Consider the following 17334-nt stretch of genomic DNA (forward strand, 5'->3'; position numbering starts at 1 on the left):
CGCAGTTGCTGCGTTATTCATTCAAAATATTAGAGAAATATAGTAGCTCAATGCGTAGAAGATCTTCAATGGGTTAAAACCGAAACCAAGCCATTCACACAGAACGCATATTCAGCGCATTTTTTAGATGGACAAATATGACTGCTGCTCTCACGTCTCACACAAGAGACGTATAGAAAGCCATGCAAAGTTAAAACAGTTTAAACAAAACGCGTCACGAATTTGTGGAGGTTTATTCCGTTTCACTGCATCTGAAATAACCCCACACAAAGCAGAAGACATAGAAGGGACATACAAGCCAAACAAGAACAAAACACCCCCCAACAAGCAGATCTATCGCCAAGGCATATGTACTGCTGCTGCTCCGAAGAGCCATGTGAACCGCATGTATTACTATCTATGTGTGCCTGGGCTACCACGCCGACAGGCCACTTATTTTTAACCTGGTTTATGGTTGCTCCGATAAGCGCGTGCTTCTGACGCTGCGTGCAGCTGAAAACAACCACGCACTCATCACAATGAAAACATCGACCTTAGAATAACGAAAGTGAACACAGGGTTAATCGCCAATGTATATGGCGAACCCCCGTTGAAATGCATACACAAGAATGCTTAAATTTCATTTAACCTGTTTCATGTCCGTTACTATCGGCGTGTCCTCAGAGCGATTACATATGCTCTAAACTGCGTTTTGCTCCAGCTGTATAAACACAGATGCTAAATGCTGCTGCTAATATGCTTAATATTTCGCTCCTGCATTCAGTGCAAACTGCTAACATGACACTTAGTTTAAACTTGATTATGGGTGCTCATTTTTTAATTCAATTAGGCAGACCACACAATACACACAGCGATGTGGATTAGAAGAGCATTCACTTATCTTAGATGTTGATTTTGTTTTTCTGAAGCAAGCTGCAACTGCTACAGCAAGCACTAGTCATATATTTGAATGTTGAGCAGCGAGCTCATTGGCTACCGATCATCTGTGCCATGTGATAATGATGTCATTAGGTCAGATTGAGTTAGACTTATCGGACTGCGCCATCTAGAGTTTCATGCCAGATCTCTGTATATTTAACATATTACATATTTACATATCATGAAACATATAGGTTTGTAATGAAGGAATATTCCTATAAGCCTATATTGTATGGAGGGTTGGAACAGAATTCTGTAGGAAAGTCTGATTTGATGTCTGTTGTTTTATTACAAATATATATTTATAATGAAAGGTATGCTTATAAAACATACACCTGTTTCAGTGTCTTGAGCGTTTTTATAGAGGTATTCTCTCTTAAACCCTTTAAAAGCACTAGAATGGGAGAAGAAATCTCAGGAGAGCCGATGTTCCACTGGATGGAGGAGGAAGATAGGTTAGTGTTTTACCAGACAGACATTGGGCTCAAACATCAACTACAATTCTGAGCACTGATCAGCCATTCCAATTCATTGCATTTTTCATTGGAAGAGTTTGCTATACAGGGAGATAAAACATTTATGGTGCAATTTGTGTCTGTTTCGCCAGACTGAACAAACAAAACGGAGACAGATTGAATGGCTACAATAGCATGGGCACAAGCTATCCAATGCTCAAGTTGTCCATAATTTTCATTGATGTCACCAGCTTGTTTGGATGATTTGGCTGTCAGTAAATTCAAATGACCCATTTGTGAGAGTCTCTTCCTGCTTTTAGAAGTCCACAGGCCGTATCATCATAGTGGTCATTGTCGCCATCCAGCTTGGTCCTTTCCAGTAGTACCACTTTATACTGTTATACCGTATCACATTGGAGTTTCCAGAATAGTATATCCCATTGAGATTGGAAGGACCACAAGCTTCAAACCACCACCCTACAAGGACAAACGGCAGGTAATTTCAGCTATTTTTGGATTGGTTTAAATTTCCTTCATTAATATTTAAGAGGTCATATCAATCAGATTTTCCTTGATCTTATGAAATAAAAAAAATCTTTAGTTTGAGTGAATTTTGTTATGAGCATGTTATGTGTGTGTGTGTGTGTGTGTGTGTGTGTTTTAAAGCTTTATTTATTTATTTTTCACTTTTAGTAATATTTGTATTTCAATGTCAACTCACTTTAATTCAGTTAGCTGCGAAGGCAACATTCCTATGTTTTTCATCTTATATCTATATTATAAAATATTAGTCTATATATTAAAATATTTTATTTCAGCTTTTCTTTCAATTAATAGTTTTAGTTAAAGAAATAGTTCATCCAAAAATGAAAATTTGCTGAAAATTTACTCGCCCTCAGGCCATCCAAGATGTAGATGAGTTTGTTTCTTCATCGGCACAAATTTGGAGAAATTTAGCATCACTTGCTCATCAAAGGGTCCTCTGAGTGAATGGGTGCCATCAGAATGACAGTTCAAATAGCTGATAAAAACATCACAGTAATTCAAAAGTAATCCACATTTCTCCAGTCACCATTATTGTGATACTTTTTATCGTTTGTTTGGACTCTCATTCTGACGGCACCCATTCACTGCAGAGAATCCATTAGCGAGCAAGTGATATAATGCAAAACTTCTCCTAAAGAAAAATTGATCTACATCTTGGATTGCCTGAGGGTGAGTACATTTTCAGCACATTTTACATTTTGGGTGAACTATTCCTTTAATAATAACAACACTGAATATTGGCTTTGTAAATTCAGGCTGTCAGAGAGAATCTGCACAGGACTCTGCAGAGGTGCATCAAACTGACTTAGCATTGAGATAAAATAGCAGACATGCTTCACGTTTGATCAAATATTTTTACACAACCTTCTACTGTTTTGATTTATTGTAAGCAGCGCACAAGGGATGGATTCATGGATGTTTTGTGAGTTACCTTTACCTGTTGGAGGTAAGGAGGGAGCTTGGTTCCAGCAACTCTGATCTGTGGCTCTTCTTAACTTTAGTAAAGAGTGTCCAAAGTTTGTTTTTAACAAGGTCCCTGATCACATCAACCCAACCTTCAGAGTTTGTGCAGCACATTTCAGTGAGGATTGTTTTGTGGTTCTGTCAGGGTGTAATGCAGGCTTTGGAAAAATGTTGCTGTCAAAGTATAAGGCACCACCAACTGTATTGAACCCAACAGCAAACCTACATTACCTGACTAACACTAGTGGACCTTTGGGTGGGGGAATAAAATGGTAAAAAAAAATGTATGATATGTCCCTTTTGATACAATGGCAGAAACACTAAAAAAAAAGCCATATTTTGTTTCGATCAATATCATTATTTAAAGGGGTCATATGATGCGATTTCAAGTTTTCCTTTCTCTTTGGAGTGTTACAAGCTGATTGTGCATAGATAAGATCTCTGAAGTTGCAAAGACTAAAGTCTCAAAACCAAAGAGATATTCTTTATCAAAGTTAAGACATATTCTGTTACACCAAATACACAAAATAATGATCTTTAAAAAAGCATAATATGACCCCTTTAAGTAAAGTAAATGTGAACTGCTGTTTTAATTAACATACTCTACCACTACTTTCTCAGTTGCCATTGAAATACCTGATATTTTAACATTATTGTAGTTCTTATCTTGGGTGATGTTGGAAAATGGTTTTTATTATATGCAATTTAATAATTACATACACTGTTAGAAAGAATGTAAATGTGATACCTCCTGTGGCCATCTGAGCACACTTGCAGCTGCACTGGTCATTGTCCTGATCCTTAGTGCTGAACAGAGTTCCTGAGTGGGTAAGACTACTGGTGCGTCCAGCTGTACCACTGAAACCACTTGCATGGAGACTGAAGAGAAAAAGAAACATATGGATGGATACAGAATAAATAATACACAAACCATGGTTTTTAATGTTTTATGCTGCAGACTCCCAAATATGGTGATCCCCTTGTGAGGGACCCCCATATATAAATATAAAGGCAAATATATATATACGCTACCCTTAAAAAGTTTGGGTTCGTATGATTTTTTTTGATGATTTATTTATTTTAATAAATACTTCTATTAAGCACGGATCTGTTAAATGAAAATGAAAGTAAAGATATTTATAATGTTAATCTTTTGAACTTTCAATTCATCAAACAATACTGAAAAAAATTACCACCATTTCCACAAAAACAGCACAACTGTTTTCAAGATTGATAATAATAATAAATGTTTCTTGAGCAGAAAATCACTGTATTAGAATGATTTCTGAAAGATAATTTGACACTGAAGACTGAAGTAATGACTGCTGAATATTCAGCTTTGCCATCACAGGAATAAATCTGAGTAAAAAAATAATAATATTCAAATAAAGAAAATAAATAGGCTTCTTTCAAAAAAAAAAAAAAAAAAATTCCTACCACCCCAAACCTTTGAGCAGTATTTTCATTATAAAGCTTACCGTGTAAAAATGTACATTTTATGTTTAAAATATTATCTGGATTTTTTAAGTTGACAATGTATTTTTTTTCTATTTTGTCTAATTAAAATAAAATAATTTGATTGATCTCCAACCAGTGACAAGTGTATAATGAAACTGTAATCATTTCATATTTATTATTATTATTATTATTATTGTTGTTGTTGTTGTTATTTCACAAAAGTTCTCCCAGACCCCTATAGCACCCTCAAGGTCCCCTGGGGAAGTAACCCCCTGAAAATCAATACTTGTACAATAAATATTTGCATAAGCATTCCTATCATGCAGTCTTAGTTCTAAATCTACCCCTAAAATGTCTATGGTAATTTATGGCTAAAGGTGTGCCAGGAAACTTTACTACTACCACCTTCTCTTTTTTGCCACTTCTTGTATGCTGAGTTCCAGCATTAGCTTGCTTAATCAGCCCCGACACATATCCTGTTTTAGATAAATTTACTTAAATACTATACACAAAGGATCACTTTAACTACACAGTTTTTTTTATTTTCTTTTTACATAATCAGATGAAAGCGTCTACATCTATTACATCCACTGTTAACCCCAGTAATTGGACCGGCTGTGAGCCTGTATAAGATATTCCTAAGTGATTTATCTTTTCCTCTTTCTTATTAATGTGACTCATTAATGTGTATTCCAAAGATATTTGGCCTCCATTATCCACAATCCATTGTTGATGATATCTCACCAGGAAGAATTGCGAACACACTGTGCCAGAGAAAGGACCACACAGCTAGGAACTGCAGGAGATTGTGTTGGCATCAAAACATTTTTGCACCATAGGTTGCTTGGCTGGTTAATCCCAAACAGGCCCAACACCCTCGAGACCATGCCAGGATTCTCAGCGTGCTAATAAAACGCACTCTTACCATGTGAGGTAAACTAGAAAACAAACATGGTGGGATTTGGCAAGTGTTTGTTCAGCAATTTCTCTACCTGTTTACACGCACATAAACACGCATTGGCGTTTCCATCTGATACCACTGCTACAACACTCTCCCATTCTATAGCTGTATTCCAAATCATTTATTTTGAGTTAAATTTAATACTTCTGGTTCTGGTTCATTCACTGTATAAGTATGCCCACAAGCAATGCTGCATGTTTAATTGCATCCCTTAAGAGAGGTGTGAGATTTGTTTAACTCGGCAGTTTTCTTGCAAAGCCTCATGCTTGAAATTGTTTGCCCTGTTTCTCTTTTGTAGGCAGATCTGCTCCTGGGATCGGCAGACCAGAAGCAATAATGATGCTGGGAGAAATGCTGGTTTACCCTAAATGTAGCTCATCATTTTGACTTGTGGACATAATCACACAAGTGTCTCTTATCCCAGGAAAATGACAAAGACAAGCCAAAAAAAAATTTAAATGTGTCAATAATATGCTGAAAATGTGATTCACATTGCAAATCTGAATGCAAATCAAGTCTTAATCAGATTCTGAACTCTGAACAATTAGATACTGAACATTTTCTACTTAAATTGCACAATGTATAAAAATAAACAGCATTACTCCCACCAGTTCAATTCAGTCTGGCTTTGACTAATACACAGAATAAAACACGGCTATGATGAAAAACCCGAAATACTAGAGATTTTATCTTCTGCTAATTTGTTTTTCCAAAGTCACTTGTATCCACATAGGCATCATTTACGATGGAGACTGGTAGGATGTGTTCGCCATTGGCCGATTTTATCCCCAGCACTTTATGAAATAGCTCACGTCTGGGGTGCTAATACTAGGAAGCATCTTCAAATGCTGAGCAGGAGTTTTCAATTTGTGAGAGGCTATTATAATGAGACTGGCAATGGAATTCATAATTTTTAATGTTTTGTTGAGTGATTGTTGCAGTTGCGATCAGTGGAGGAAAGCATTTGGCGGGAATGTTCTCTACCACACACTGCCTCCCCTTTCACTTTCCACTGCTTGTTATCCAGTTAAATCACAAAACAAAATGCAACCAAATGTTTTTCTGTTGCTGATTTTGGTTTACTCAAATGAAAGGTTATATTAGGGAACCCCTCATACTTAAAGCAAAAACACTGCCATTAGACCAATCATATCTGAGCCCAAGTTGGTTGGAAAAATGATTGAAATAACTGTGTAAAAATAGCCACTCAATGTGCTGTTGAAATTGGTTTAAAAGATTTTTAAGTAGTTTTTTTGGTATTAGGAAAAGCCTATAGATCAGATCAATACATCACTGAGACTATTTATCAAAGTAAAAATAAAACATTATATTATTTGCACATAAGCTAATTATATAAATTTTCATGAGCTAATTGCAAACCTTCATTGTGTGTGCACCCCCCAAATTGTTCCCACAACTTTTGTAAGCAAAGTGATGCCCATTTGTATGCATCCCAACATCTAGAGTCAAGAGAACAAGGAACATTTTGGTACCTGTATTTCTTATCCTCTCCATCAGTGTAGAAATGGTCATATTGAGAATAAGCCTGCTGTCCCTCGGTGTCTTTGAGGTGGACCTGGAGAGTGTAGTCTTTTGATGTTGTAAGCAGGTGGATGGCATCATTTCCTAACCAGTGTTCTCCTGATGGATCTCCAAATCCCTACGTCATATGTGAAGAAAAGACAAAAATGTTGCTTTATATACATCTCATTTTAACAATCTCATTTTAACAATTTACTTAGAAACAATTTTCACTCAAACTGCAGGTAAATTTTACAAAATGTTTAAGTACAAAGAAATAAATTAAATTATATTTTCTTTTAAAATGTACTCCAATTTTTTTTTTTTTTACTTTGAAAAATCATTATTTACACTGTACAGGAAGTATGTAGTTCATATTATTTATGAATGCCTAATTTTTAGATCCAACTATAAGCTTTGAGTGCGATGAAATATTCAAATTTTTGCGGCTAGACTGTATGTGACTACCAGACAGGATGTGATGTATTATTATAACCAAAACTAAGAGCGTGAGGTGTAAATTACCAGTATTTTTGTATTCTGTAAAACAGACAATTATGAATAAGTATGTCTGAAATGATTATTAAGTATTACATAATTATTTACACTGATAGCAGAAAGACGCTTCAAAAGAACAATCCTGGAGTTCCTTTTCACATACTAGTAAACATTTCACAAGACCTCCTGTAACCACAGGAAAATGCTGCATTTCCATTTGTTTGGACCAGCAAATGAGACGGCACATTTGAACACTGTGAGATGTGGTAGTGCAGTTGGGCATTTAAATGCTTCAATGCACACGTTATCAACAATCTACAGGGGCTCCCCACTCCCACGCTCCATCTGGGGCCAAATATTTATCATTCACTTGTAAAAACATTTTTCTTGGAAAACAACAAGGAAAAGAGAAAACAAAACTTGTGTGGTTCTGACGCACTCCCAGAACAGCCATAGCAATTTGTCTGTTGAAGTGGCCCAGGTGAGATGAATTACCACTGTTTTTGCATTTAAAACTCAATAGTTTCCAAGCAAATCAGCTCTCCAGGGAGTTGTTACTTTTACAGGTATAAAACACTGATTTTAAGCGACCATTATAACAATATGCGCTCTCCTTATATTCTATAAATTGTTTTAAATAATGGACGCAGTGCGTGAATTATGACGTCCTACTTAAATTCTAATGTCTTTTCTTATCTTTCCTCTTCAAATGACCCTGTGACCGAATTAATATATACTTATCGTCCCAGATAGGGAGGGAATGCAGGTGTAACAACATAGGGAGACATGGGAATGCAGACCCGGCCAATCAGAATTATCTTCCTTGAAGAAAGGTCAATGGGGTCACCAACGCATCAGTATTCTATGGCTATACACATCAGACACCACACATGAGTTAGACTTTCTCCATCAGAGCAGGTTAAATATGTGTTTTAAATGTTAGGCGCCTCAGATTAATGGTAGCAGAAGTGTACATAAATCAAGAAATCTCAATAAGAGGTAGACAGGCCCACGTGTAAATTATACAGTATGTCTTCATTAAAGGAGTGATCATACTTCATTGTCTAAAGCAAAATCAAGAAAATAATTTTTAAGCAATCTTTAATGATGACACAAAATCAAATTCCTTCAGCTAGGTACTTTAAAATGTTCAACTTGTCAGATATGATGCATGGCGATATGTGCATTTTTCCAAAACATGACTGATATTGTGGAATTTACCAGATGGGTTTTTTTTTTATTTCAATCTTTCTCAAGATATTAGATATATGAAGACCTGCTTAATGCAGATGTCTGTGATAAAATAAATGATCAGAGATCAAAAATTGCATTTAAGATCATTTGAAGCCAAACTGTGGAAAGTTACCACACTTGCTCCTAAAGCTACAGCTTACGTATACAGTTAAATGGATTAAATGTGGAAAATGCTCTAATTGAGTGTTGGACAAGTTGTTCCTACCAGTTTGTAATCATTCCAGCCAAGGTTAAAATCGACCGATCCATCATAGCGATGCTGAAAGACAGTCCAGCCTCCCCCTTTAGTTTTCATGTCACAGAATACCTGGTCAGAAACAACCATAAAGAACCACATACATGCAATATAAATATATCTTGTTATTTTATACTTTTTATACATTTTATACCAACAGAGACTGAGAGATAACAATTGTATGAGCTACCTAGGGAACTAAATGAAACATTCATTTTCTTTTCAGATAATATTTGTGACAAAACTATTTGATGAAAAATGCTGTGAGACTCTTTGCAGGTGCTATATTGTATTAAGTTAATTTTCCACGATTTCATTATTACAATAATATTATAGTCCAAATTTGGCAAATACTCTCACACTATTCAGAACATAAGTGGCGGTTTTTATATGTGACTGCTCAAACTATTGTAATTTCCCATGATATGCCACAAAGCACATATCTCAACTCATGATGTTTTGAATAAGGACCTTTCTTATCTCTGTGGGTTACACTGACAAAATAAACTGATAACTGAAATTGTAGAATATGAACTTTAAGAGTCATCACGAAATCAAAAAAAATAAACTGTGGCCCACAATCCTTTTAAATGCACATGGGGGCGAGACTGCTTCACAAACCACCACATTTGGACCGCCGATGCAGGACATTCTGTTCCTGTCCACAGTGAGATGGTAGGTCTTCAGGCTATATGAGTACTCTGCTGGGTTTGTATTTAGCTTTTGAATTTGGTTAACCACTGTGCAATAAACTTGCCAATGATGAATTGTACCAATTTTAACCATACAGTACAAACAAAGTCTCATGCAGACATTTTTGGGACATGAGCACACTGGTCTCTGTGCAGTTTCTACTGAATCTTTTACTGACCATTGATTTGGTATTGAACACAAAACAACTTAATAATTTACTGTTTTGTGGCAAAAACAGCAAATTAGTATGAGCTATGAGCAGCAAAATAAAATAATAAAAGGCAAATTCATTGAATTCCATCATCCGAATCCATCAAAACTAATTAAAGCCAATCCCATAAAGGATTTTATTCTGAAATATTAAATATTTCTAACCTGTGGGTGTCAAGTGAAAACATTCCAAGTAAATATCCTCTGTATGATTTTTCTCCAATTTTCCCAGCTGTTTTTGAGAAGAATTAAGCTTAAGGAGAAGGCAAAAAGCAATAAGTTCTTCTTGGCAAAAACAAAAAGTGGGATAATGCACATTTTCATCCCTTGGCGGGACCAGCTCATTTAGCAACACATGAGACTGCCCATCGTGAAACGTTAAACGGCTAATCAGGGTTTAAAGACAAAGCACTTGCATTAATGACATCTGTAGAGAGGTTGCTTTTGGGGAGCATGAATTGATTTCATTCTTATTCGGCACAACATATCCTTCTATTTGCATAACAGATGTAAGAGAGTCTTTTCTTCTTCTAAAACTTTAGCTTGTCTCTGGCAGCAAAAACCTATTTGAAACTTTCACTGTAATGTTTTAATAAATGAGCATCACCGGTCAAGATTTTCCAAAGGAACCATTTGTTATCAATAAGCTTCAATCAGCACTGATCAATATCCCTCATAAATATGTTGATTTGTATCATTATGCAAACAAAGTGAGGTAGAAAAAAGAGAAAGTTGAACTCTAAATGAAAAGAGCCACCCAGTGTGCTTCTCTGAGGGGTGGCACAGAATGAAAGGGTGGTGATACTACATATACCAGTTCGCTCTCACTTTCTGCATTAAACCCTGTGTTGGCAGGAAGCTCCCAAATCTTTGCCAAACACCTGGATCCTATGCCCACAGGAAATGGAGGGGAAGACGAATGAGTGCACAGGAAAATAATGAATAACAAAAACAATATTAGCCACATTTTTAAAATGTTCATCACCCCAGGAGAATGCCAGAAATTAGATTTGACTCTGGAAGTCAAAGGCAAAAACACAAACCTCTAGGGGTTTTCTTGTGGTTCAGTAGGGCAAGATTTTGAAATAAATATGGTATATGCATATTCTCAGTTAGATGCACCGAGAATTGGCCTGAAGGAAATGTTTCTCTGACTTCTTGATTTGGTTTTCTGATCCACATGACATTTTCATCTTAGCCTTTTTTCGAAGACGTACTAAAATTGCAGTATATTAAAACATTTTGTCCTTCCAGATTATAATTTAGTCTTTAAAAAACAAATGTGAGGAGAGCTCAGTTTCTTCAAGATACATGCCAAGATTCATGCTTTACAAAATGGTTTTGTTTTGTATGCAATCTGTATTTTTTTTTTTTATTATATATAAATAGAATTTGGTCACACTTTATTTTAAGATCCAATTCTCGCTATTAACAAACCATTAACTATGACTTTTGCCTCAGTAAACTCCTAATTTGCTGCTTATTAATAGTTAGTAAGGTAGTTGCTAAGTTTAGGTATTTGGTAAGATTAGGTATGTAGAATATGGTATTGCAGAATGTGTGCTTTATAAGTACTAATACACAGCCAATATGTTAATAATAGGCATGCTAATAAGAAACTAGTTATTAGTGAGAATTGGTCCCTACACTAAAGTGTTGCCTAGAATTTCATCAAAGTGATACTTTAAAAAATGGTTACAAACTACAAACCTTAGTTTTCTGGGTGGAGTTAGGAAGATGAATGCTGTATATCCCACTTTCTGTAACTCCAGATTTTAATATCTCAGCACAGTCTCTGAACTTCAACATCTCCTTTTCAACTGGAGTGGAAATATCTGGAAATTCACAGGGTAATATTAGGCTTGAGAAAAAGAAATAAAAGTATACCCAGGTCCTATTTTGATTGGTTTAATCAATATTGATTTACACTGCAATCTTCTTGGAAAATTGCTTGACAGACCACTTCTGGGAATTTAAGCAGTTGCCCAGTTTAGAGGGACTCTTTTGTTCCCACTGAGCTGGTCGTATGCAGCTTAGCCTTTGATAATGTGAATTTGGCACTAACCGTTACAGTGAGTGACCATAGCCAGTAGCTGCTGCACTGTGTCAGTGAGTGTGGCCTGCTGTCGTTGGAGCAGTGTGCTGTTACGAGTGGAGCTGGCCAGTTCTCCCTCCAGCAGGCTGACCAGGTGATTCTGTCTGTCAAGCAGTTCCAACAGCTGCTGTTTCTCCTGCTGGATGGCCTGAAGCTCTCTGCTGTGCCTGGCCTCCATGGCAGCAAAACGCTGTTCCAGATAGCTGAGAAGAAACGGGCTGGTTCATATATGGTCTTGCTATTTGCATATTACAAGCTCAACACTTTTAGAAAACTATTTATACATTTCTGATATAACAGTCCAACAGCACTGAGATTTTTCACTGTTTGTATCACTCCAATTGTCTGTGTTCCAGATAGACTGTCAGTCGGTGCATTAGTTGTGGGAATTTTGTCTGGAGGATACATCAATACACCTTTAAGGCTGGAATACACTACATGATATTTACACAGATTTTTGCCACAATTTAGAGTCTGTGCTAGTTGCTAAAAGTCAAAAAGTCAAATTTTAACATTTGTGTAGTGTACTCCAACTTAAAACTAGTCTTAATGCCGAGATTTCGAAGCGCACATCTGGACATTTTACTATCCCATTAGGCCACAGGATAGGAGTTGTGAATGGCAGTGAAGTGACATAACTGAGTCACATGACAATGACAACATGACAGATGTAGTAGTTTTAATTACACTACACACTTTGTTACTATATAGAAAGAATTGTTACTAAAAGAATTTGTTAACATACTTTGTTTACCTACTCAGACAATATGCACACAGTACTTCACTCAATCAATTCGTTGCAACACTGATTCATTCAGGAAGCAAAGGCCACTATGTGCTCAGAGAGGAAATAGAACTGGAACTATTATAGAAACAGAACAATACGGTGTCTATAATGTAAGTTTCTCAATATTAACTTCTTGCTTGTTGACCTTTTGTATACAATCGTATCACCAAATGAACACTAAACTGCGTAACAGAATTAAATTGTTGCACCTCAGGTTATTCAGAGTGATCTCTTTCATACTAATACATACAAATACATTTTTGAATGTTTCTTTAGACAATGAATGCATGTGTAAATGCATTAGCATTTAAAATGTAAATATGTATATGTACAGAATGAACAACTTAAAAATAAATCTTTATGAACCTTTTGAAGACTAGCCAGACCTGAAATGGTTGTAACCTTTGCCACAAGTGATTGAGTTCAGTCAAACTCCCTATGGTTCAAAATATTAAGAAAAAGATTGTATCATTTTACTGGCTTGATTTCATTCAGAAAAAAATAACTCACTTTTATTCAAATCACTTTGTTCATTTCTTTCATTTGAGCGGAGTTAAATTAAATTACTATGGCTAATTTTCAATAGCTAAGTTCCCTGAACACATTCAAATATGATACCATAGTGATATTCTCATTTATCAGTAAATGATGAAAGCCTTTTTAATAGCAAATTTATTTATAAAGGAATTATTATGTTTTACCATTTGTATTACTCTAGCAGGCTACAGTATGTGGACGGGAAGCACATAAATCGCGCCTTTTAACTGGACAATTAACTGTTTTGTCTTAAGTGTCATATCAAATCCTAATTTTTAATACTTCACTCTGTGTGTGAATTGCTGTTTGTTGGTTCATGCCGCTCTCAGCACAGACAACACCCTTGAACAAGCCTCTCAGATTCCACATAACACACCTCTGTGAGCCTAAGAGGCTGGTAGACCTGTAAACACATGGATACTGCTGCCATTCACAGACGGTGTTGTTGCCTGGGCTTCTCTATCAAAATCAAAATCAACACTCTGACAGGCTGTTTGAGCTTGCACCGTACCAAGCTCCAAATAAAGACAATAAATCCCACAGGACTAATGACTTTGCAGCAGTTTTTTATTGAGACGATCCACCCACACAGATTGAACAAGCTACTTTCAGCTAGTCGAAAGAAACATTCCCTAAATCTCTCTTTGCTTGCTGTTTCTGTTCTTCCAGCATGCATCGTTTCTGCACTTGAGTATACCTTGTCATGTTGTCTGAAAATACACTAAATTGTTTTTAAGTGATTTAAATTTGTGGACATGAAAGATTGCTGTTGTTAAGCTGCAGCTTTATTGTAAAGCAGCTTGTCTCAAAATAAAATCCAACGATATTTCACTCCTGAATAGATTATCTTACTGTCCCATTTTCAGACAGAAAGTTTAAGTTTCCACAAAAAGCTTGCATATTTTAATTTGGGTTAGCAGAAAGATGCATAATTACTGAGCCATACCTCCCTAAAGACCAACAGGGAATGATGAAATGCATTTCCTTTATTACTGGCTCTTGACAGCCAATTTACTGTAACAGAGTGCTGTTTTTTGTGTCAAAGGTGCTTGCTGCTCTGCAGCATCATTGTTTATTTGAATGCAATTATAAAGTCATAAAAGAGATGTGAAACAGGTGATGCTTGTTTTATAACTTATTTTTTAGTATATAAAATAGTAAACACCTGGAATAAACAGGAAGATGAGATGATTTTGGGCTTGTTTACAGCTGATATTAAAGGGGTAGTTCAGCCAAAAATGAAAATTCTGTCATCGTTTACTCACCCTCATGTTGTTTCATAACCTGTATAATTATCTCTCTTCTGTAGCACAAAAAAATGAGATATTTTGAGGAATGTTGGTAACCAAACATTTTGTTTCCCATTGACTTCCACTGTATGGACAAAAAATACAATGGAAGTCAATGGGAACTGAAACTTCTTGCTTACCAACATTCTTATTTTGTGCCACGCACAAGAAAGAAATGCACACAGGTTTGGAATGACATGAGGATATGTAAATGGTGACAGTGCTCTTTTATCATTTACTCACTCTTGCTCATCTTCAAAACACAAATGAAGATATTTTTAAAGAAACCTAAGAGTTTCTGTTTACTATATTTGATGTGCCCCATGAATGTGCATGGAATCCATGTTTAATACTAGAGTTAAATACAGGAGGACATGAGATCCAGTGGATTTTATTTTATTTAAAAAAAAAAAAACTATATAAAAAGAAAGCTGTAAAGAGGCAACATGATCTAATTAATATTCATAGGTATTATTGTGTGATGTGTAGTTCTAGGACAGACACATTTTCATCTTTTTGAACAAACTTGTATGTATGAACAACTTCAGAGGTATAATATCACAGGTCTTTCGCATCTTGCAACCCGTTTGCCTTTGTATCCTGTGTCAAAAATACACATTGTAACAACTTTAGAGACAGCGTTCACGTACAGGAAGGCGAGAGAAATGAATAAGACGACTCTTGTTTCCTGACGACTCACCTGTTTTTGTCATTGAGGCGGGAGACCTCCTGGGTTTGCTCTAAGAGCTGCTTCTCCAGCCGGTTGGGGCTCAGAGAGTATTCCAGCAGCTGGATCTCCAGACGACTGGTTTGGTTCAGCACCTGCAAACAGGCCCACATGACAGACAAGCCGAAAGAGAGATTACCTTTAAAATATTCAAAGACATGGGAGAATAAGAATGGGAGACATGGCGCTTTTCTTGTCCAACTACTATGGTTTTTTGTCTCTGCTTGAATGCAAATGTACAGGATTTCACTTTTTTTTCCAAGAAAATTCTGTAGTTAAATGTTGAAGGTAGTTCCAGATGTTTCCCTGCAACATTAAGTTTGCCAACTTTATCTGAGAACAATGTTTGAAGTAGCATTATACAGTATGTTAATGAGCTTTAATCAGGGTTAAAGTAATAGTTCACCCAAAAATGTAAATTCTGTCATTACCTTTATGTTGTTCCAAATCCGAATTGCTTTCTTTCTTCCGCAGAACACAAAAAGGAATAATCCATAGACTGTGCTGGTCACACTTTTCCATTCAATTACAATATACGTGGACTGAAGCTTTCAAGCTTCAAAGAGGATGCAAATGCACCTTAAAAATTTCATTTAAAAAAGTCCATTAGTCTCATGCACTATATTTCAAACCATATGATAGTTTTGTGTTAGGAACATTGAAACATTCATGTATTTACTCGCAATCTTCCTCTTAAATAAGCTGTAAACCACTGTGACCAAATCTTTTGATTCATTGAAATGATTCAACTCGAAAGAATGTTGACAAATTGGACAGGTCCTATTCATTGTAGCTGCATAAAAAGACTTCAAAATATCTCCTTTTGTGCACCACAGAAGAAAGAAAGTTATGGATTTGGAGCGACATGAGGGTTAGAAAATCATGACAGATGGTTCATTTCTGGATGAACTGTTTCTTTACGTTTGTGAAGCCATAATCAAGTGATCCAAACACTCCAAAAGTCACACATAGATCAGCAGTGATTATCCCATCATGCCTGTTTCTTCAAACAGCTACATGTTTTTTCAAGCAGCTCAAACACAGCGAACATACTGTAAGCCCTGACAAAAGCACCCCAATATTTTTTTAGGCTGCACTATGATGTTCAATGAACTTCTGACGGTAAAAAAATGAAGGCAAAACATAGCAGTGTGAAACAAATCACTCTTTGAGAGGATAAACACTATGGATGTTTTAGTTTGGCTAGACTTCACTGTCTCTCTGATTCTTTTCCAACAGTACTCTGCATGGCCACTTAACCTTGCTTCTGTTGGCCATGAATTCAGATGAGTGAAAAACCAAACACACACACACACACACACACACACATGTGATGCATTGAGGCCTAATTTTGTGAACTCACTTACTGCACAAGATTAAAAATTCTCAGCCATTGAGCTCCAAGAATTTAATTCGATTGTGAGCCACCAATGCAAATTATTGGGCAGTTTTCTTATTATAATAGAGAATTTTGGACAAATGACGGCATGAGAAGTGCCCACTTTTCATGGCTGCTTGTCTTCATAATCTGGTTTAAACAATTAGAGAAAAGCATTTCACAGCAAAGACAAACAGAAGCTGCAGTTAGAGCAGAGGTGCTGTTTGTTTGTCTGGATGCTGTCAGTCTCATTTGATCAGCCTCACCTGTGTCTCCACATCTGTCAGTTTGCGTGTGTTTTCTGCTGATTGGCTTAGAAGATTGGTTCCGATCTCCAGCATGGTGGCTGTCTGAGTGTGAATGACATTCCGCTCCATCTCTGACCGCACATTCTCCTGTATGTAGCTCTCCAGCTGTAAACATGGCACAAGACACATCAACAAACATACACCAACATCTCCAACTACTTTAGTAGCGTCACAAGAGAACATAAGCTTGCATAGGCAGCATTAAAGCACGCTAACTTAAAAGCCTATTGTTTACATATATATATATATATACAGTACCATGAAAATGTTTTTGCCCCCATCCTGTTTTTTTTATTTTTTGCATATTTGTCACACTTAAAAGATTCAGATCATCAAACAAATTTTTATATTACACAAAGATAATGCAAGTTAATACAAAATGCAGTTTTTAAATGATGATTTCATTTATTAAGGGAAAAAAGCTGTCCAAACCTACCTGGCCCTACGTGAAAAATTATTTGCCCCTCCTCTTAAATCATGAAAGAACTGTGATTAACCACA

At 36.2% G+C, this 17334-nt stretch overlaps 1 protein-coding gene across 1 annotated transcript in view; it reads right to left on the bottom strand.

Moving 5' to 3' along the window:
- Positions 1 to 1187: 1187 nt before the first annotated feature.
- LOC107724362 (angiopoietin-2-like) overlaps positions 1188 to 17334 on the bottom strand; it is a 22910-nt gene continuing 6763 nt past the window's right edge. Inside the window, exons 2-9 of the mRNA XM_016533268.1 lie at positions 16792 to 16938; positions 15121 to 15242; positions 11778 to 12010; positions 11423 to 11547; positions 8780 to 8881; positions 6795 to 6961; positions 3631 to 3761; positions 1188 to 1850 (exon numbers count right to left, since the gene is read on the bottom strand). Of these exons, the coding sequence (XP_016388754.1) occupies positions 1690 to 1850; positions 3631 to 3761; positions 6795 to 6961; positions 8780 to 8881; positions 11423 to 11547; positions 11778 to 12010; positions 15121 to 15242; positions 16792 to 16938 (1188 nt within the window). The 3' untranslated portion in view covers positions 1188 to 1689. The remainder of the gene's footprint in view (positions 1851 to 3630; positions 3762 to 6794; positions 6962 to 8779; positions 8882 to 11422; positions 11548 to 11777; positions 12011 to 15120; positions 15243 to 16791; positions 16939 to 17334) is intronic.

This window comes from Sinocyclocheilus rhinocerous, unplaced genomic scaffold (genome assembly GCF_001515625.1).
Source record: "Sinocyclocheilus rhinocerous isolate Xijiao unplaced genomic scaffold, SAMN03320098_v1.1 scaffold574, whole genome shotgun sequence".
Lineage (NCBI taxonomy): Eukaryota > Metazoa > Chordata > Actinopteri > Cypriniformes > Cyprinidae > Sinocyclocheilus > Sinocyclocheilus rhinocerous.